Genomic DNA, 21,001 nt, shown 5'->3' with positions numbered 1-21,001 from the left:
TCTTTGACTCAGTGCCAGGCAGACTCCTGCAGCAGTGGTGTAGAGCACAATGAGCTTCCTATGGATGTCTTCTGACCCACAAGAGCACAGGATACGGCTGGCAATGAGCCTGTATTACCGACTGTCAGCACCGGTGAGGAAACCTGGACACACAGCAGTTCATTTCCTGGGGCTTGGGGTGTCTCCCAGGAGGAGGGCACGGTGACTCCACCACTGTACCTACTGCCTGTGAACTGTGCAATCACCATGTCCTTCATAGAATGCTCATGACACCCATAGCAGGCACAAGACCCGCAACCCAGGGCTCAGCACATGTCTAGCAGGTGCCCCCATGTGCTCTGGCTTCAGGGGTGCCCATGAGGCCTGGCAACTCTGACTGCTTGGCACCAGGTCTCTATGGATTCCTGCGTTTGGTTTTCCCCTGAAAATCTGAAAGAATGAATTTCCATTTTGACTCAACCTTCAACAAATGCTGCTCTCTGAAGAAAGCACTCCTCAGGAACAAACACCTATATGCCTCCAACACGGACTTCTAGGGTTCTGAGGCCCAACAGACCGTCCTTTCCTCCAGCGAAGGGCCACTGACCTGCTAGCTCCTGGACTTTCCTTAACACATGATGGTGGCCATGTGAATGAGACCTCACCCGCACAACCTGAGCATCCTCACCACCCCACCGCCATAGGAGGACAGCACTCCATCTCCAAAAATTCACTTACTCAACACCTGCTGTGCACCCTGCCGGCCAGCAGAGGGCAGAACAGGGTGGACTTACACGGCAGTGGAGAGGTCCGCGTGTGTGCCATGCCCCCAAGACACAGGCCAGGTAGGGTCCCTGAGATCAGAACATGGAGTGCAGCGGGAGGCGGAAGCCCTGGGCAGGTTGCAGTGAGATTCAGGGAGGATGCCCAGAGAGGCCCACAGGGCACAGGAGGCCAAGGAGGCACACTCTGAGAGGCCCTCTGAGGGAATCAGGGGTGTGGCTCCCAGGGGAGCAGAGAGCGTCCCAGGCCTGCACAACAGCCCCAGAGCAACGGAGAGGCTGTGGGAGGTGGGGAGGCTCTTGCCATGTCAGGCAGCCTCAGGTCTGCAGCAGCAGGATGAGGAGGCTCCCTGGCAGTTTACCCAGACCCCTCTGGCTTCCGGGTGCAGACAGTCTGCAGAGGGGTGGTCGCTGCAACAGCAAGTGAGGTTTGGTGGTGATCCGGGTAGAGGCAGTGGCTGGCTTTGGACACACCTGGGAGAGGGCAGGCCTGCGGTATGCTAGAGAGAGCCCTGGGCACTGAACCGTGGGGAGCAGCAGCCTTTCTTCAAGACCCGCCAGAGTGCCAGAGGTCCCTGCTAAAAAGTCCCTGGGCAGGCAGGCGAACAGGAGAGGGCAGAGGCCGGCTGTGAAGCCCAGGACGGTAAACCCACTCTGCCCCCTCCTCTCTGGAAGTGGACCCCATGCACACAGCTTTCCAAAGGGTAAGTATGACCGGGGTCTTCTGCAGTGTGCCCACTGTAAGCAGTTGAGAGTGCACGGCTCTTTCCCCGTCCTCTTAGCTTCTACAGATCCCTGTCCGTGAAGAGGGGAGGAAGCTGCCCTGGCCGTAAGTCGGGAGCTAAGTGGGAGCATGCAGGCATCCAGGGGGCCAGGAACACTGCCAGGCGGAGGGGGCCCTATTTTTGAAGCACATTATGATTTCCGTAAAAAGAGAGCACTGCCCACTAGTATTTTACCTGTTCTCCAGTGACTCCAAAATATAAGAAAACTAAGACAAGAAACACAGTGATCGGTGGAAACATGCAGCACGACCCAGGTGCACTTTAGAAGTGGGCGAGCCCGTGAAGCCACCTTAAGAGGATAACCAGACACTGCACAGTGCGATCACCTCCTTAAGTGCATGAGCTAGTGGAGACTTCACTTTGAAGCAGGTTCTAAAAACAGCTACAGGTTTTAAAATTTGTCCTTCCACATAATTATGTCTGAGCCAGGGAAAAGCCAGAGGCCAATGGAACCACTGAGTGCCATTATGAAAGACAGTGTATGATGGATGGCCCTTCATTAACAGGAGGTCTGTGTGGAAACTCAGAGCGAATATTATTATGCCTCAGGTATTGTTTTCAAGGTAGAAAACATTGACAGCCCTCAGAAACAAAGGGCAGATACATAAACTGCTAGTCACTGAACATAAGAGAATGCGGGGGCATTTATTCCATAAGGTCCTGTTGTTATTGTCCCCAGGAGCATATGAGACAACGCATCTGATTGCTAAACTTCCCCAGCTTTAAACGCAGCTTTACATTAATGAACAGAATAACCATCCTGTCCTGCTTAACGTGAGCAGTGGTGACCAACACTGCATCCCGACTCAGGCTGCCGAGGACGGCAGGTCCATCCTGACCCTGGGAAGGCATCTGTCTTCAGCTGTACAGGGGAGAGACCTCAGGCTCAGGAGTGTCAGCCGGTGTTCTTGTCCATCCTCCCACCGAGTGTGTTTATGTCCTAAGTTAGGAGGCACAGCATCGGCCCGGCCATTCTCGTGGTGAGGGCTGTGGGCAGGGCACTGTGCCCAGGAGAAGGCTGAAGAACCACACCGCCATGTCGCCAGGAGAGCCCCCAGCAGCCCGTCCCATCCACAGCTCTGCTTCCCGAGCTGGTCATCTGTGGTCCAGCCATGCCAGGGGTCCGTCAGGTGAGCCCTGGGTGGCTCATCCTGAGGCACAGACTCACACTCCACAGGGGGAGAGCCATGGCTGACCTCCCTCTGAGGAGGCCCCTAAGAGGGACAGGGCCACACGCGCAGACCAAAGACGTCATGCCAAGGGAATGAAAAATGCAGAATGAAAAAGAGCAGAGGGAGATGGGACAGAAGCCCACAGTGGCCCGAGACCTGTGCGAGGCGTTCTTAGCAATGTCTGGCCCTGTCCTCACCAAACCCGCAGCTGGAGGAACCAACCTGCAACTTGTGCAAGAAGTATGTGTGCTCGGACCTCAGCTCCAGAGGGTGAAGGCCAGAGAGTGAGGCTCACTAAAGGACATGACCCAGGACATGGCCCACGCTGAAGGCAGAGACACTGCACCGCCTGTGGGTAAGTGACCAGATCATGAGATCCGCCAGGGAAATCGACAGGCTGTGCCACGACGAGTAAGAGCCTTCAGAAGATGCCAAGGAATTCACAGGAGCTGAGGGCAGAAGGGGCCCCTCAGGTCTGACTCAAGGCTCACCCCTGCAGGGACACATCCTGACGGGGCCCCTCCCACAGCCAGCTGAGGGACATAGGACAGTGAGGCCAAGTGTCCGCAATCCTTCTCTGCCTTTAGCACCTGGGCTGACCCACCACGGACAGTCTTCTCTCTGTGCAGGGGTGGAAACGCTCCTCAAGGGTAGGATTTGCAGGGGCCCAGCACTTCACAGATCAGGACAGTTACAAGTATGTTGGTTCATCTGCATGACCACCCTCGAAAAACGGATATCGTTTCAATGTTATTAGGGGTGAACTTGGACGTGAATCAGATTGACAACTTCCACAGCTACTGCCCCCTTGGTTCTCTGGTTCGAACTTTCATCCTGTCCTCTAAGAAACAGAAGTAACATGTTCCCATTGATTACACTGCTGGTCTTAGATGGCTTGCCATTTACTTACTGATTAATGCTAATGTCTGACAAAAATACTTCAGTGCTGTTTGGAGACGGAACGGAGCACTTTCTAAAACCACATGTGTAATTTATGTATTTGCCAATGCACGTCCAGATAAGGACAGAAGAGTTATTCCCATAAATAAACTCCCTAAATGTCATGCCAACAGATCACTCTGATAGCCAGTTGACCTGATATAGGACCTGGTATTGATTTAATAGAAGGGCTAAATTTGATATGTGACTTACATTGAATTGAGATCATTTCTGCAGGGCTTTCAATCATAAGAGGGAGTTTCATAGTTATTATAAATACTCTGTCTCCCATTCCACAGAGCATCCTGGAGAAGACAGAAAGGGCTACAGAGGGTGGGTCTGCAGCCACCATGAGAGATGGCGGCACCCCGAGAAATGAGCCAATGCACAGCAGCAACAGAGGCGGTCCCCAGGACGGCTGGGCAAGGGGGACAGTGGAGGAGGCTCCACCACGTGCCTGCTGGCGTGGGCATGTGCTCCTGGGCGGGCAGGAGGCCATCTTCAGCTCTGGTTGGCTCTTTGGAAGGAAAAAGCCCTGCCCCCAAATTCTTCAGCACTCCAGGCAGCGGATGGTCAAGAGCACCTCAGCAGGAGAAGGTGGAGACCCAACTCCCATTAGCCAAAGAGCAGTCCAGGGCGTGGGGTTCCTGGAAGAGGACGGACAGCAGCACCTCTCCAGGGCGAAGCTCAGGAGACTCTGGGAGACCAGCCTCAGAGGGCGGCCATGTGTGTGGGGTGTAGGGAGGACACTTCTGAGGTGCCTTTAGGAAGGGGAACCATTGGTCATTCTTCCCCAACAAGTCCAAGTACTATTCCGTCTCCCAGAACAATGCTGAAGGTGGAAGAGTTGGAGGAGATGGAGTGGGGAAAGCATTTGCAAGTTACTGACTACCGGCTCCATTCTCGCCTCCATGCCCCCTTAACTGATGTCCCCATCCTCATAGAGAAAGAAAGGGAACTTACACACAGAGTTTTTATGGCTGCTGTCCTTGCTGGGTAGCATCTTGACTCCTCTTGACTTCAATTCAATTGCTTTTTTCACTGGAAAAGAGAAAATAAAACCATTAGCAGGTGAGACTCGGGGATCACACACATGCTTTGTCCTCAGGACATTAACAGCCATAGCCTTCCTACCCACCCCTAAAAATGGGACACAGAGCAAGAAAGGAAAGGGGAGAGCCTGGGAATTCAATGCCAGGCCAAAGATGCAGCCAGATCACATCTCACAGGAGCTGGGGCAGAGTTAAAGCAAGAAGGGCACAGCCCACCTTATGCCACCACACTTCTGTTCCACAGGGATGGCAGATTCCACACATCATTACCATTCACAGCGTGTCTGGGCAGATTGCTCTCAATTTAGGTACAGTGATTGCAGAGTTTTCTATATTTGCTATGTCGCAAAAGATTTTAGATAAAAATAGAAGTTGCTCACTCCTTTATTCACATGTTCATTCAGTGACTTAAAGTTTAGGAAGTGCGAGTGTGGGGATGGGCAGCTGTGCGGGATACACCCTTGAGCGCTGCAGATGAAGCGGGCCCCGCGCTCCTTCCAGACCCTTCCAGTCTGCGGGCGACGAGCACATGCAGCCTGGTCCCTGGAGTTGTTCTCAAGTTTAAACAAGCATCTCGATGTCCCAGGTTTTGTACCAAACACATCGAGACATGTGCAGAAGAGTGGAGGGGGGAGACTTGTTTTTAAAAGGGGAAGGGGAAAGGAGGGGGGGAGAGCCCTGGGGAGAGGGATGCCCTCCTCCCCTTCCCTCTGCGCTGCCTCCCGGGCTCCTGCCAGCTCCTCTCCCCTTCCCTCTGACCATTTCCATCTCTGAGTCCAGGTTTTTGTTGATTGGTTTTTCAGAAGGAGGCCAGTGTGCTGGGAGGGCCGAGTGTGTCTGTGGACCTGGGCACCCTCTGGATTGCGCTGGGGACTCAGTGCAGTCAGTTACTTTAGTCAACGAAAATGAGCAGAGCTGGAGCCCAAGCGGCTCCTACTGCTGCCCCCCGACTCTGGAGGCCACTCCCTCCTCCCCACTGCTCCAGGGTCCCCAGCGCGACTGCGCATGCTCACATCCATGCCAGCAGAGCGCAGGGCCTCCTCCTCCTCCTGCAGGGGCTGCCCAGCGGAGGAAGAGCCTGGGGTCCTAAGTCAGGACATCAACACACCTAACAGGAAATGCCGTTTTTAGCAATGATCTGATGACATTCACGGACCACAGTTACAGAAGACTGAGGGGGTGCACAGACTTCTGATCCTCACGACAGTTACAGATGTTCTATTGACACTTTTATTCTTTTCTTTCTGACTCAATAGAGTAAAAGCTGATTATCTGCCATTTCTTTCCTCTCTCCTGAAAAGTGAGATTTTTAAAGTCAAAGATAAAAAAGCAATTGACCGTATTAATGTTGATGGCTTTTTTTTTCTGTTTTCAAAGTCCTGCTGGAGAAAAACTCCAGAAAGGAGGAAAGTCACAGAAAGGAGCTCGAGAAGAAGATGGCAGTTGAACAGACGAGGGAGTGGCCCAGACAGGGCGGCCATCAGTGAGGAGCAGGGTGACAGGTGCCTTCAGCTGTGGCGGTAGAGCATGTCACCCTCAGCCCAGACTAGTGGCAGCAGGGCCAGGGCCAGGTCTGAGCAGGTCCTCCACTCCTCTGCCCGCTGCCTCTGGGATGGGTGTTGGGACTTTGGGTCACTGTCAGAGGAGAGGGCCGGCTGTTCTTCAATCTTGTCCTCCTCACCTGAGCCTCCTTGTTTGGGTGATCCCGTGAGTTCCGAAGAGTATGGGGCTTGCACTTATTTCTTTTTTGGCGTAAGCAAAAGAGCCTGGTCCCAAATGTACAATATCATCCCTTGTAATCCAGTCACATAACCTGACAAATCACCTAAATGCCATGTGTCTCAAAGGCCACATCTTTAAAGATGAGTCTGAGTCCATTGTCTGTGTATTTTATGGGACTAACAGAGGGAAGCAAGATCATGAGGGGAATTTACAAACTTGTCAGTATTTTTTATTCTTAAGAGAAAAACAATGTGAAAATGATCCACCCTGATAAACTGCAATTGTCCATGTTCCATCACTTAATAGAGCACCTGCATTGTGTTCCTGGGAACATTCACAACAATGTCCATCAGAGGGTACTTTAAAACAGCAGAGTTTAGAATTGCTTGTATTCAATTGCTTCATTTGTAGATTGAATTATATAATCCCCCAAATTGTTCAACTCTCCTTGTATTTTATCGTCTTTTATTTTGAAGAAGAGTCACAAAATTCAGAACATGTTGTATTTTAAACACACACTTAATTTTTAAAGAGATTATCAAAGTATATGTTCAGTGTTATTATAGAGAGGTGCTGTTTATTTTATTCCATTTTGATGTGTTTCTAATATTTAAATTGGACTTGATTACTCTGGTGTAATTCACCCGTATGCTGGTTTTCATTTTATTTTCCATTTCTTCTTCATGAGATATTTAATTGAGCATGTTTTGTAGTGTGAGATTTCTGGATATAAAGTCTTTTAGCTTCTGCTTATCATGGAAGTTTTTCTATTTCATCTTCAGATCCGAAGCTTAATTTTGCTGGGCATGTTATTCTTGGCTAGCATCTATTTTCATTCAGAGCTTGGTATTTATTATTCCCAGCCCTCCTGGTTATAGGGTCTGCTGTGAGAAATCAGTTGCAATCTGGATGGATCTGCCCCTAAATGTGACCAGCTGCTTTTCTCTTGCATCTTTGAAATTCTCTCCTTATTCTGTATGTTGGGCATTTTCATGATCATATGTCTTAGAGGGGATCTATTGTGATTTTGTATATTTAGAGTCCTGCATGCCTCTTGTATTTGAATTCCCACCTCATTCTTTTTTTTTTTTTTTAAAGAGAGAGTGAGAGAGGAGCGAGAGAGAGAGAGAGAGAGAGAGAGAGAGAGAGAGAGAGAGAGAGAATTTTTAATATTTATTTTTAGTTCTTGGCGGACACAACATCTTTGTTGGTATGTGGTGCTGAGGATCGAACCCGGGCCGCACGCATGCCAGGCGAGCGCGCTACCGCTTGAGCCACATCCCCAGCCCTCCCACCTCATTCTTAAGGTTTGGACAATTTTCTGACATTATTTCATTGAAAAGGTTGTGCATCCATTGAGCTTGATTTCAGCGTCCTCATCTATTCCAATGATTCTTAAATGTGGCCTCTTGATGTTATCCCAGATTTCTTGAATATTCTGTTCATGGTATCTTAGCATCTTCTTCTAATATTTGATTTGTACATTCAATATTATATGCTTTCTCTTTAAGGCCTGTAAATCTATCTTCAAAATGGTCTAATCTATTAATAATGCTTTCCATTGAATTTTTAACTTGGTTTATTAGTCTTTCATTTCCAGGATTTCTGTTTGGTTCTTCTTTAGAATTTTGATCTCTTTACTGACCTTTCATTTTATATATTTGATCTCTAATTTCAATCCTTACATCTTCTTTTCATTCATATAACATTTTAATTATGAACTTTCTAAATTTTTTCTCTGACATTTCCTCCACTGTGTATTTGATGGAGTCAGATGTTGAAGCACGATGGGCTATTTGTGGATTGCTACCTTGCCTTTTCATGTTGTTTGTATGTTTACCCATCTTCTAGGAGAGTCATCATTTCTTCTTTTAAGCAAGGCACTACTTTGTGAACTGTTTATCTTAAGAAATCTGGTTGGGCAGATATACAGATATTGATACTTTAACTCAGTGTATGACATCTGCTGATCCCAATATCAGCACCACTTTGAGAGATGCCACTGAGCCCCATTTATTATAATCATTTCAGAGCCAAGCCTCATACTATTTCACCTAAAAAATGCAAATGCAAAGTTTCTTGATATTATTCTCCCTAGTTCTTTAAATCCAGGTATAAAGGTGTGGTGAAGTTATGGAATAAGTTAAAAAATATTTATTAAATTTAGTAAAATTGCTATTATGTTAAATGAAGGCTAAAAGAGGGGAATAAGAAAAACTGGGTAAAAAAGACAAGAAAAAGAAAGAAAGAAAGAAAGAAAGAAAGAAAGAAAGAAAGAAAGAAAGAAAAGAAAAATCCACACCATAATAGAAAGAAAAAAATATATGAATGATAGGTATTTGAGGTAACAGAAGACAATGTAAGAAGATGGGGATAAGAGGAGCAAGAAGAGACTACATACTGCTAGGCAAACAAAGATAGAGGGCTTGACTCCAAGTAATGCCTTATTAGAAAAAATACATTCAAAATGGATGAAGGTACAGTGTTGGCTATTAGGTAACAACTATCAATCAAGTTAAGGAAATATACATATAGAAAATAGGCAAAGTTGACATTGGAGTTATCTATAGTAAACCATACCTCGGTGAAAAATTTCTTGTTGAATCTTGGTTTGCATGTAATTGGTATTTTTACTCTTCAATCAAAAGACTTTGGTTGGCAAACTGGATTAAAAGACAAGACCTAACATTAGCTGTTTGCAGGAAACCCACTTCACAGGCAAAGACATTCACAGACAGAAGGCGAAAGCACAGGAAAAGACATAACACACAAATGGTACTTGTAAGGAAGCAAAGGTGGCTATTCTTATAGCAGAGAGAGTGGACTTCAAGCTAAAAGTAAGCAGAAGACAAAGAAGTTCTACATATTGCTTAAGGGAACCATACAACAATAAGTTAAAGTGATTGTAATGTTTATGTCCCATAAATGATAAATCTACACACAGAAGACAAACCCTTCTCAATATTAAGAATCGAATAGAACACAATACAATAACTCTGGGTGACTTTACCCACCATTCTTTCTACTAGATAGATCATCTGGACATAAACGAAGTAAAAATTCTTCAGAATTAAAAAAAAACATAATTAGTAGTATTGACCTAACAGACATCTATAGAAGATTTTATCCATCAATGACTGAATTCACTTTCTTCACAGAACCACATGGAACATTTTCTAAAATAGATTCTATTTTGTTCACAAAGAATATCATAACAAATATAAAAAAATGAAATAATACCTTGAGTTCTATCATATTATAATGGAATGAAACTAGAAATCAGTAAGATAAAAAAGAAACCACTCTAAAATCTGAAAATTAAAAAATAAACATTTGAATGATAAATGGATAGTAGAAGAAATCAGAGGAAAAATTAAAAATTCTGAGAAGTAAATGAGACAAGTGATACCACATATTAAAATATCTACAACAGTATGCAGGTAATTCTAAGAGGAAAATTTATAGCACTTGGTTCATACATCAGAAGAATAGAAAGAAAACAAATAAATAATCTAATAGTCTATCTCAAGGCCCCAGAAAAAGAAGAACAAACCAATACCCAAATCAATATAAGACAGAAATTAATTGAAATTAGAGCCAAAATTAATAAAATTTAGATTAAAAAATATAAAAGATAAAAGAAACAGAGAGTTAGAATTTTGAAAGGATAAATAAGATTGATAAACCTTTAGCCAAATTAACCAAAAGAATTAGAGAAAACATTCAAATTAACAAAATTCAAGGCAAAAAAGGAAATATCAGATGGCTATTACTAAAATCTAGAGGATCATCAGAAACTATTTTGAAAATTTATAGTCCAATAAGCTAGAAAATTTTGAAAATACTGACAAGTTTCTAGAGACATATGACCTATCCAAATTAAACCATGAGGATATGGAAACCTAAATAGATCAATAAGAAGTAATGAAATTGAAGCAGGTATCAAAAGCTTTCCAGCAAAGAAAAGCCCAAGAACGGGTGGATTCTCAACTGAGTTGTACCTGACATTTAAAGAAGAATTAATATCAACATTCTTCAGATTATTCCATGAGGCAGAAAAGTAGGGATCACTGCCAAATTCATTCTATGAAGCCAGTGTCACACTGATGCTTGTTTTAGTGTTGTGACAAAAAAGACCCCACAAGACAATTTTAGGAGAAAAGTTTATTTGGGGATTTATGGGTCCAAGAGTCTCAATCCATAGACAGCCAGCTCCATTCCTTGGGACTTGAGGTGGAGCAGAATATCAGGGTGGAAGAGTGTGGTGGAGGGAAGTGGCTCAAGATTTCACACAAAGGAGCAGAGCTCCATTCATCAAGGACGAAATCTAAACCTCAAAGGCACACTGCCAGGAACCCGCCTCCTTCAGCCACAGCCTACCAGCCTACAGTTACCACTCAGTTAATCCCTGACAAAGGATTAATTCAGTGATCGGGTTAAGGCTCTTGTAACCCAATCATTTCACCACTAAACCTTCTTGCATTGTCACACACCTGAGCTTTTAGGGGACACCTTACACCGAAGCCATACTAATAACAAAACCAAAGACACATTAAAAAAGACTTTAGAACAATATCCTTGATGAATGTAGATGCAAAAAATTTTAAGAAAATGTTGGCAAATTTTACACAAAAAAAACATTAAAATGATAGTGCACCTTGATCAGGTGGGTTTCATTCCAGGGATAAAAGTTTGGTTTAACACATGCAAATAAATAAATATAATTCACCACTAAATAGAGTTAAGGTCAGGAATCTCATAATTATCTCAATAAATGCATAAAAACATCTGACAAAGTATAGCACCCATTAATCTTTGAAACAATAGAAAACCTAGGATTGGAAGGAACTTGCCTCACCCTTGTAAAAGCTATACATGTCAAATCCAAGGCCAACATCACAATGAATGGAGAAAACTTGAAAGTATTTTCTATAAAAACAAGATAAGCATGCCCACTCTCACTAGTCCTACTCAACATAGTCCTTGAAACTCTAGCCAGAGCAATCAGGGAAGAGAAGAAAATTAAAGGACTATAAATAGGAAAATAAGATCTCAAATTATCTCTGTTTGATGATGACAAGATCCTATATTAAGGAGACTCAAAAAAACTCCACCAGACGGCTTCTAGAACTGATAAATGAATTCAGCAGAGTAGCAGAATATAAGATCAACACTCATGAATCAATTGTATTACCATATTTCATTAATGAATCTGCTGAAAAAAGAAGTTTAAAAAACTATCCCATTCACAATAACCTAAAAAAAAAACCTTGGGAATTGTCTTAGCTTCTTCACCACTATGACCAAAAGACCTGACTAGAGCAATTAGGTTTCTTTTTCTCCAGAGGTTTTAGAGGGTCTCAGTCCACAGACAGCGGCTCCTTTCCTGGAGCACAAGGATATCATGCAGGAAAAGTGTAGTGGAGGAAATAGCTGGGGACATCACATCAGGAAGGGGAGGGGGAAGGGAGGGAGGGAGGATGAACACACGTATGTGTGCACTTTTATTTCCACTGACAAAAAGGCATGCCCCCAGGGACCCACCCCCTCCAGCCATTCCCTACCTGCCTATAATTCCCACCAAGTTAATTCCTACCGGGGAATTCATGCTCTGGTTAGGTTAAGGTGCTCAAAACCCAATCATTTCACCTCTAAACTGCCTTGCCTTGTCTCATCACATGAGCTTTTGTGAGACACCTGATCCATAGGAATCAATCTCACAAAAGAGATGAAAGATAGCTATGATAAAACTGCAGAACATCAAAGAAAGTAATTGAAGAAGACATTAGAAGATGGAAAGATCTCTCATGTTTTTGGACAGGAAGGATTAATATTGTCAAAATGGTCTTACTACCAAAGGTGCTATGCATATTCAGTACAATCCCCATCAAAATACCAATGGCATTCTTCACAGAACTAGAAAGAGTAGTGCTGAAATTCACTTGGAAAAATAAAGAGGCCAGAAGAGCTGAAGCAATTCTATGTGAGAAGAGGGAAGCAGGAAACATGGCAATCCTGAACCTCCGTTATACTACAGAGCTACAGTGATAAAAACAGCATGGTACTGGAACCAAAATAGATTTGAGTACCCACTGAATAAAGACACAGAGACAAACCCACGTAAATACAGGTGCCTGATGCTAGACCAAGGTGCCAAAAATATATGTTGGATAAAAGTTAGTCTTTTTAACAAATGGTGTTGGGAGAACTGGAAATCCACATGTTGAAGACTGAAACCTCTCTCTCTCACCCTGCACAGAAGTCAACCCAAAGTGGACCAAAGGCCTAGGAATTATACCCAAAACTCTGAAACTGCTAGAATAAAATGTAAGCCCCAATACCAGCCTGTTGGCACAGGAACTAACTTCTTTAAAGACTCTTAATGTGCAAGAAATAAAATTTTAAAAAATCAAGAAGTAGGAGGTATCAAATTAAAAAGATTTTGCACAGTAAAGGAAACAATTAAGAGTGTGAAGAGATAGGGGACAAAATGGGAGAAAATCTTCACCACCTGGTCCTCATGTAGGGCGTTAATATCCAGGATACACAAAGAACTCAAAAAACACGTAACACCAGAAACGAAAATAACCCAATCAACAAATGGGCAATGGAAAAGACAAACAATTCTTAAGAGAAGAACTACAAATAGTCAACAAACATACAAAAAAAATGTTCAACATATCTAGCAATTAGGGAAATGCAAATCAAAACTATGTGAGATTTCATCTCACTCTAGTCAGATTGACAATTTTCAATAATACAAATAATAAGAAGTGTCGGCAAGGATGTGGGGGAAAGGTTCCCTCCATTGCTGTTGGTGGGACTGAAATCAGTTCAACCACCCTGGAAAGCAGCAGGGCCCCTGGTGGAGCCGGCTGTGCCTGCTGGGCGCAGTCAGCCACACCCTCCTCAGCACATGGAGCGAGGAACTCCACCCTGGCTGGTTTCCTCCTAGCCCAGGCCTCTGGTTCTCAAGGCCAAGTCCAGCATCTGGTGCTCCATATCCACTGCCTACTGTGAGCTCCCATGTGACTCCCTGGGTCACACAGACGGTATCCCCACCATGTAAGAGAACATTACTGCTGTTGGTATTACTAGTAAGTTACGAGTTTGAATATTATTATGCATTTGATACTATCTATCTAATATATATAATGCATTTAGTTCCACCAAAATAACATAAGATTTACGCTATTGTTACAATGATTTACAGGAAAAGAAACTGAGTTCCAAAGAGGTAGTTGATTCTACTTAGGTCACACTGCCTGAAGCAACAGATCTATTATAGGAGTCGGTGCCGACTGACCCTACCTCCCCCTTGCTTTATGAGGCAGCGCTGCCTTCTTCATAAATTTCCACAGTTTTCCACCATGTTTTATGTTCTAGGTTGTTATAACCAGTTTATCAACACATTATATACAATACTTAAGTCATCATATGATAGTAAACATATCTTCCCATGCTATTTTTCAAATTCAGAACTTGAATAATCAAGTCTATAATATTTTTCTAAGATATATTTTTATGCTTCCTTGTTTTGAATGTTTTTATCAGTGCACTATAGCTGTACATACTAGTGGGGTTCATTCTGGCAATGTCATACATGCAGGAAACATGACTTGTTCCATTCCAGTCCCCAGTACCTCCATTTCCCCCTCTTCTTCATACGTTTTTATTTGCTTTTATATTTGGTGTCTATTGTCTTAGAGCTTTACAGATACACCTAGAGCTGGAACTCACTGAGGCATATTTGTATGTGCACATACCAAGACCTCTCTCAATAAACGCTATGTCAGCCGCTGGGACTTCTGTAACAGTCTATCCCCATCCCCCCTGCTGTAGGAAGACGCATGCTGAGTCACAAGGCACTGAGTTTGCTCTCCTGTCTATCAGACACTTTTGATAACAATTACAGTGCTCACAGACACAGACATGGCAGAAAATTTGGGGAAACCTTAGAATTATCAAGAAGAAAAAAAAAAAAACACTAAATAAACCCATCACCTGGAGACAACTGGGGTTATGATTTTATGTTTTTATTTCCAAGCCAATATGCATGGTGTCTGATCTAATAGGGGAACTGAGGTAGAGACACACAGGAGTTTCACATAATAAAAATGAACTGTAAACATAAGATAATTCTGCTGTGCTCCTTTGAGCCCTTTTCCTTAAAGCACTCTTAACGGCTGGGTCTCATTGCCTTTACCCTTACACCTGAGGTTTGTTCTCCCTTCCTGCAATTGTAACACCGAACAGCAGTTGACCACAGCATCAAACCTGTTCACCCTCAGAACATCCCACTGGGATGAGGCTCTCAGCCAAGGGCATCACCCAAGGTGAGGCTGACATCTGAAGACCCACTGTGTGCAGCAACACCTGACCTACACCCCCAGCCAGTAAAAGAGACATCTGCCCAGTGGCCATCTTGTTTTGGCTTGCATTTAAAATAATGAGTGTGCTTACTGTCCTGGGGGAAAATCTCACGAACATTGTCTCAGGCTACAGGCATTATTTTATGGAGGGTCTCATGGTTACTACAGAAAGCCCTTTTGAGGTCTGGCAGGCACCTCTGTCTTCTCTTTGCTGGGTTATTTTGATGCCAGCTGCCTGGTGAGTTCGCACAGGCAGACAGTCCAACATTTTTATTAGAGGTCAGCGTATCCTTGAACCCCAGCCTTTGGAAAACACTGACACCAAGTTATAGGAACGACCCGGTGATCAGATTTCACTCTTAGCCTAAGTCAGCGAGTGGTTTTCTTCGGCCAGAAATCATCTTGCAGTTCTCTGTTATAAGGAATCCTCGAGCTGAAAAGTCACAGGTTCTTGACTTAGAATCACAAGGGTTCAGTGCTACATTCACTGTACTTGACGATGTTAGCAGCTTCATTGCTGATTGTCTTTGGCAATTGGCCATCAGAATCTTTTAGACTGACCTCACTGCTAGATTAAAAGAGAAATCTGCACACACAGCATTATTTATATTATATATACATATTCCTGAAATGATATAAAGAGAAGCTATATTACTTATTACTTAACTATATTACCTGTATTTGTGCATACACGTGTGTGTGTGTGTGTGTGTGTGTGTGTGCGCGCGCCTGAAGTTTCAACTCCATAGGAATAACCTTGTAAAGGCAGTATGAAGGGTCTCTGTGGACACTGGATTGCTCAGGAGCTTACAGGGCAATCACAATCAAATACTTTAAGGAAAGCAATTAGCTACTCATCACCCATGTACTTATCCAGGGAGAGGCTAGACTCAGGCCATGAATTTCCTTGTGATTTAAGTTTTCAGACATGAGAACGTTTGACTTGGAACAAGGTGAGGTTAGCAGCTTTGTTCACTTGGCTTGTGGTGATTTATTGTTTTACTCCACAGAAGTTTCTTTCAAGTCCTTTTTCCAAAACAGAGGGAGGAGGGGAGGAGCCAGGAGAAGAGAAGGGACAGAGAGAGAAGCAGCCAAGGACCGCGGTGGCCGCCGGAGCGCCTCTGAGAGGCTGATCTTGATGGAGGCTGTGAAGGGCCACCTAGGCTGGCCGGACACAGCTGCATTCCTAGGGGCTTGGGGCATGAGCACCAGCGACTCTTCCTGAAGTGGTACAGCATTCCTTGCCAGAGACGGCGATGCATTAAGATGCCCACGCACAGCGAGGTCCCTGAGCCCGGCAGCGCCGGTCCAGGGCACCGCTGACGGAACACAAGGGGGCGTGCTAAGCACATGCTGTGCCCTCCCTGCGGCCCTACTGTCTGCTGCTCTGGCACCTGCACTGCAGCTCTGCGCTGTCTGACCCTCACGCCCTCTAGCAGAGAAGCCTCTGCCTTACTCTGCATGGGCTTTGGAGTTAGCTGCGGGAGCTCATCAGCGTCCTGGATCTCGTTAGAACGTCATCCGGGGGTGAACACTGTCCCTAGATCCCAGGCTCCTTGGCTGTTTAATGAAGATAATTATCACCTGCCTCACAGCGTTACTGTGAAGATTAAATGAGATCACAAATACAAACACCCGGGTGCTGTCTGGCCCACATCCTCTGCCAAGCGCCGAGAAATGCCTTGCAGGGGCTTCCCAGCTCACCGCTGTGCCCAGGGGGGGGCATCAACTCCACCGGCTGCTCCTCTCTGCCCCCACATTCCGAAGCTGGAGAGGAAACCACAGGCGCTGAGCAGGGGTCCCAAGGCCCTCAGCACCTTGTCTTGTCCCTTTCATTTCCAATAGACAAATTGCCACGTGCTTGCCTCAGAAAAAGTCAATAAAGTTCACAGAAGAAAAATGGAAGGGTGGAGGGAGGGCAGGGGCTCTGGGGACTTCACTGGATACTGCTGGTGTCCCTTCTGCTTTGGCTCCTGGGCCGGGAGGAGCCACCACAGTCCGCCCTCCAAGCTCTCTGCACAGGGATGCAGTGGGCCCAGCCATCTGCGAAGTGGAGGCCGCAGGGCAAACTCGCACAGCCGCTCCTCTGGTGTGGCCAGGGCCCTTCCCTGCCTCCACTCAGTGCACCTGTGCGACCCTCTCAAATGGGGACTGCATTTCACATAGGGGACGCTGCTGGCCAATCTCTGTTCTTTCCTGGAAAGAACACCAGCGCAGTCTCTTCTGGAGAAGGCGTGGAGAACCCTGGAGAGGGCATGCCACCTGGGGAGGCGTGCGGCCGCGCTCTGGGAGCTTTTCTCCCCGCAGAGCTGCTGGAGGGGTCCTGGAGCAGGAACAGGGGACTCTCAGGCCTCTGACCACCGAGAGGCCCAGGCGGGGCAGGAAACATCCATCTCCTTCGGCAGCTGGGCGAGAACTCCAGGAATGCCCCTCCGATTGTGGGCCCTCCGTTTAAGCGGCCACCCCCGCAGGTCCTGGGGAGAGGGGGACTCAGGGCGCACCATGGGCACAGGGCTGAGCAGAGGCCCAGGGGCACTGGCAGCTGACCTGTGGGCCTTCCTGTTCCCCACCTGGGAGCAGGCTGGCCGAGCTGGCGGAGCTGGCGCAGCCCATGGCTTGGGCCTGAGCCACAGGTCACAGGGCACCTGGTGGTGTCCCAGGGCACAGCACAAGACAGAAAAGCATTTTTAGGATTGTTTCTACTCCTGATTTCTGACAGCATCTCCAGTTCAGACCTGCTTCTTCCGCACTTCCTTCTCATTATTCTTATTTTAAAAATAACATTGTTTTCGTTGTCTTCCCAGCAACACTTTTGGAAAAGCTTCATTAATTTGATTAAATGACTTATTAAATCAAAGTTAATGTGTTGAGAAAAAGGAAAAGAATTAGCAGTTCTTTGCAGGGGAATTATACAACTTATCTTTGAATGAATACCCATCATAAATTATTTTGAGAAAACAATTGCTGGGGATTTTCTTAGAGTGGTTGTTTGAAGAAAGAAGGAATGAGGAGCCTGTTTAGTTAGCAGGTAGCAATTTGTGATGGAAAATAGTGACAAAAATATATGCTAAGAAGTCATGCGAGAATTTCTTGTATCACTTGCTATTGCCACAAAATTCCTAGGAATATTTAATTTTGGAAATCAAAAACATTTGAAGTCAAAAGAGAAAAAATATATATATATATATGCATACATACATGTGCATGTAACTTCATGATGAAGTTAAAAGTGACTTTAGTATTTGCCACCACATTAGCTAAGGAACCAACACATTGATTAAACTGTCGATCTTGATTAAATGTGAGAAAGTATTTGTCTCAACATAAGACAGAGCTGAAACAATCCTCTCACAACAAGAAGTGTTCCCTTATCTGAGAATTTCTCTCTCATTTATCACCCTTTTTATTTTCTCCACTGTTTCCAAAATACTGTCATTAACTCAGCTCGACAAAGACCACAGTGGGACAAGTGCCCACTAGTCATGCTGTCCAGGCAGGAGGAAACCCGCCGTCCAGCCAGTGTTGTGCAGACTGCCCTGCACTGGCTTCCTGTGGGCCCTCGACCACGCACCACCGTCCTTCCAGTTAGCTTTCCTGATGAGACCACGAGGCAGAACAGACAGTTCTTCACCCGGGTGTCCATTCTGAACAACTGGAAGAAAGAGCCAGGGTGTATGGAAACACTGCTGTGGAGAGAGCAGGGCTGGGCGCAGTGAGGCCCCCGGGGTCTGGGAGCTGACGTGGGGCTAGACTCAGAACCAAGACTCTCAGTACAAGAGTCTGTGCCCAAGGACTGGGCAGAGGTGGCACCCACAGACACCACTGGCAGGCAGGATGGCAGAAGAGGTGACCCTGGGCAGGTTCTTAAGGAGAGCCGTGGATGCCATGTCCTTAAGCCCTGCAGGGCATCTGTAGATCACATCCACGTTAAGGTACGATTGGCCTGTTTCACTGTGCACCAAAGCGACGGGAAGAAGAGGATAGGTGCACCCGCAGGGTCCCAGGGAGAGGCATCCAGCTCCTGCAGGTGTGGTGTCCATCTTGACCTCAGCTGGCTTCCTCCTGTCAAGGACAGAGCAGGGGACGCCACTGGTCCTATGCAACACAGACCCTCTTCATACTCTGCTTGAGGAATCAGAGAATGTCCATGAAGTGCGTGGCTGGGCTGCTTGCCTTGAGGAAGAGCGGTGAATTCTTTGATGACCAACTGTTTTTCGTAGAACATGCTTTTAACTTGAAATAATAACAAATTATGGAGAGTGGACTAGCTTTCATGCCACAGCAGATCACAGGAGCCACGAGCACCCTTCCTAATGTGGCTTTAATATTCAGCTGAGAAGTCACCGCTAGGTCATGTATCCCAGCCCCTGTCCTCCTTGAAAGTCCCAGAATATCTGTTTAGTAATGAATGCAGGTAACTTAATAGTTACTAAACCATGAAGTCATTACGTTCACTGTCACTTAACACTGTGACACAAACCTTCATTGTTCTTCTTTACTTTTTTATTAATGATATGTATTATTTTTGCTCTCATTAAAAACATAGTAACATTTAATTTCTCCCAGTTACGACTATTCCTTAATATCCATTGTCACATATTTATGGTGATGAAAAAAAATTTTCATGTTAAAAATTATCATTACTTTGATACAGTGATTTACATTTTTTTATTTCAAATGTAGTCTATTTCAATAACTGGTTTTGGCAGTTACCACAAATGAAGATGCTAACCTTAGCAGAGCAAACGAACATCAGCACATCCGCAGGCTCTCAGTGCATTTGTGCACAAAGCCCACAAAGCCTGCAGAGCTGCAGTCAGGCGTAACACGGGGAGGGGACAAGGGACGGGGAGACGGGCTTCTATTGGGACACCTCGTCAGTTGTGGGCTGCCTCTATCAGACATAATAACAGGGTTGATGTCAGTGTGGGCATTAAAAATTGGTAAAGCTTAAAAAGTTGCAACCCCTATGTTCTGTGGATGGGAATGTTAAGGGCACCATGGCTTACAGAAGCTCCTCAAAGAAAACAAGCAGAATTGCCATATGACCCAGCCATCCCACCACCCAGCGATTCAAAAATTGGAAAGCAGGTACTCAAAGAGATAGCTGGTCATCCGTGCTTATAGCAGCACAATTCAGAAGAGCCAAAGGGTGGGGGCAGCCCATTTGACCCGGGCCCACTGATGGAAAAGGAGATGCAGCACATCTATACAGTGACTGACCCTAAAATGAAGCAAGGTTGGACACATGCTGTGCTGCAGTTAAATGTTCCCCACACTCCCCTGTGAAAGGCCTCCAGTTTGGCAGTCTTGGGAGGTAGGGGACATTTTAAGAGGTGGGATGTCATGGAAGGTCTGCAAATGACAGGTGCATGCCCTCAAAGGAAATCCTGGGGCACGGCCCCGCTCTTTCCCTCCCTGTCGTGTCTGGGTGGTGAGGTGAGCAGCTGTGTCCTGCCATGTGTCCCCCACCATGATGTGCTGCCCAAAGGTAATGGGGCCAACTGGCCACGGACTGAAACCTCTAAAATTGTGAGCCAAGCAAACCTTTTCTCTTCCTCAATCAATTACCTCAGGTACTTTGTATAGCACAGAACCCTGAGTAAGTGAACATTCTAGAACAGAGAGGGGCGTCAAGGACATGGTGCCGGGTGGAATGAGCCAGTCCCAGTGAAAGAAGCAGTCTCTACTTAGGGTGGACAAATTCACAGAGCAGCTGGAAGAGGGTGGGGAGTCAGTGTGTCCTGGGGACAGAGCTTCAGTTTGGGAGGTTGGAGAGTTCTGGAGAGGGATGCAGAGGTGGTTGCAGCACAACCACTGAATGCCACTGAACTGGGCATTGAACAAAATATTGCACTGATTAAACCAATAGGATAATGATTAAAATTGGTGCCACCTAACACCTGTCTTCCCAAATAACCTTAAACATAGGCTTGGCTGTGCCATGACCTGCTTCAGGGGGAATACCTTTTGGCTTTCACATTGATGGCCACACAAGGCCCTGCTCTGCACCATCACTCTGCAGCAATGTGGCCAGGACGCACTTGAAATGGGAGAAACAATCCATTCCCTCATGATCTTGCACATTGTGACTGTTAACAGGTCTCACTGATCAGCTTCAGTTAAGGGTCTGAACCATCAACATCTGGCAAACACCAAACGAGATGTTCACCCTGAGCCCTGTCTGATCAGATCCCC

The 21,001-nt window shown here is 45.6% G+C and overlaps 1 protein-coding gene across 1 annotated transcript in view; it reads right to left on the bottom strand.

The window, feature by feature from the left end:
* CSMD1 (CUB and Sushi multiple domains 1) overlaps positions 1-21,001 on the bottom strand; it is a gene marked incomplete at both ends in the record, with an annotated part of 1,655,719 nt that overhangs the window by 555,943 nt on the left and 1,078,775 nt on the right. Inside the window, one exon of the mRNA XM_081269879.1 lies at positions 4,621-4,698. Within this exon, the coding sequence (XP_081126005.1) occupies positions 4,621-4,698 (78 nt within the window). The remainder of the gene's footprint in view (positions 1-4,620; positions 4,699-21,001) is intronic.

The sequence above is a fragment of the Spermophilus citellus genome (genome assembly GCF_964194105.1).
Source record: "Spermophilus citellus genome assembly, chromosome: 16".
NCBI lineage: Eukaryota > Metazoa > Chordata > Mammalia > Rodentia > Sciuridae > Spermophilus > Spermophilus citellus.
Note: the sequence above shows the minus strand (reverse complement) of the source record. Positions and strands in the feature narration are given on the sequence as shown.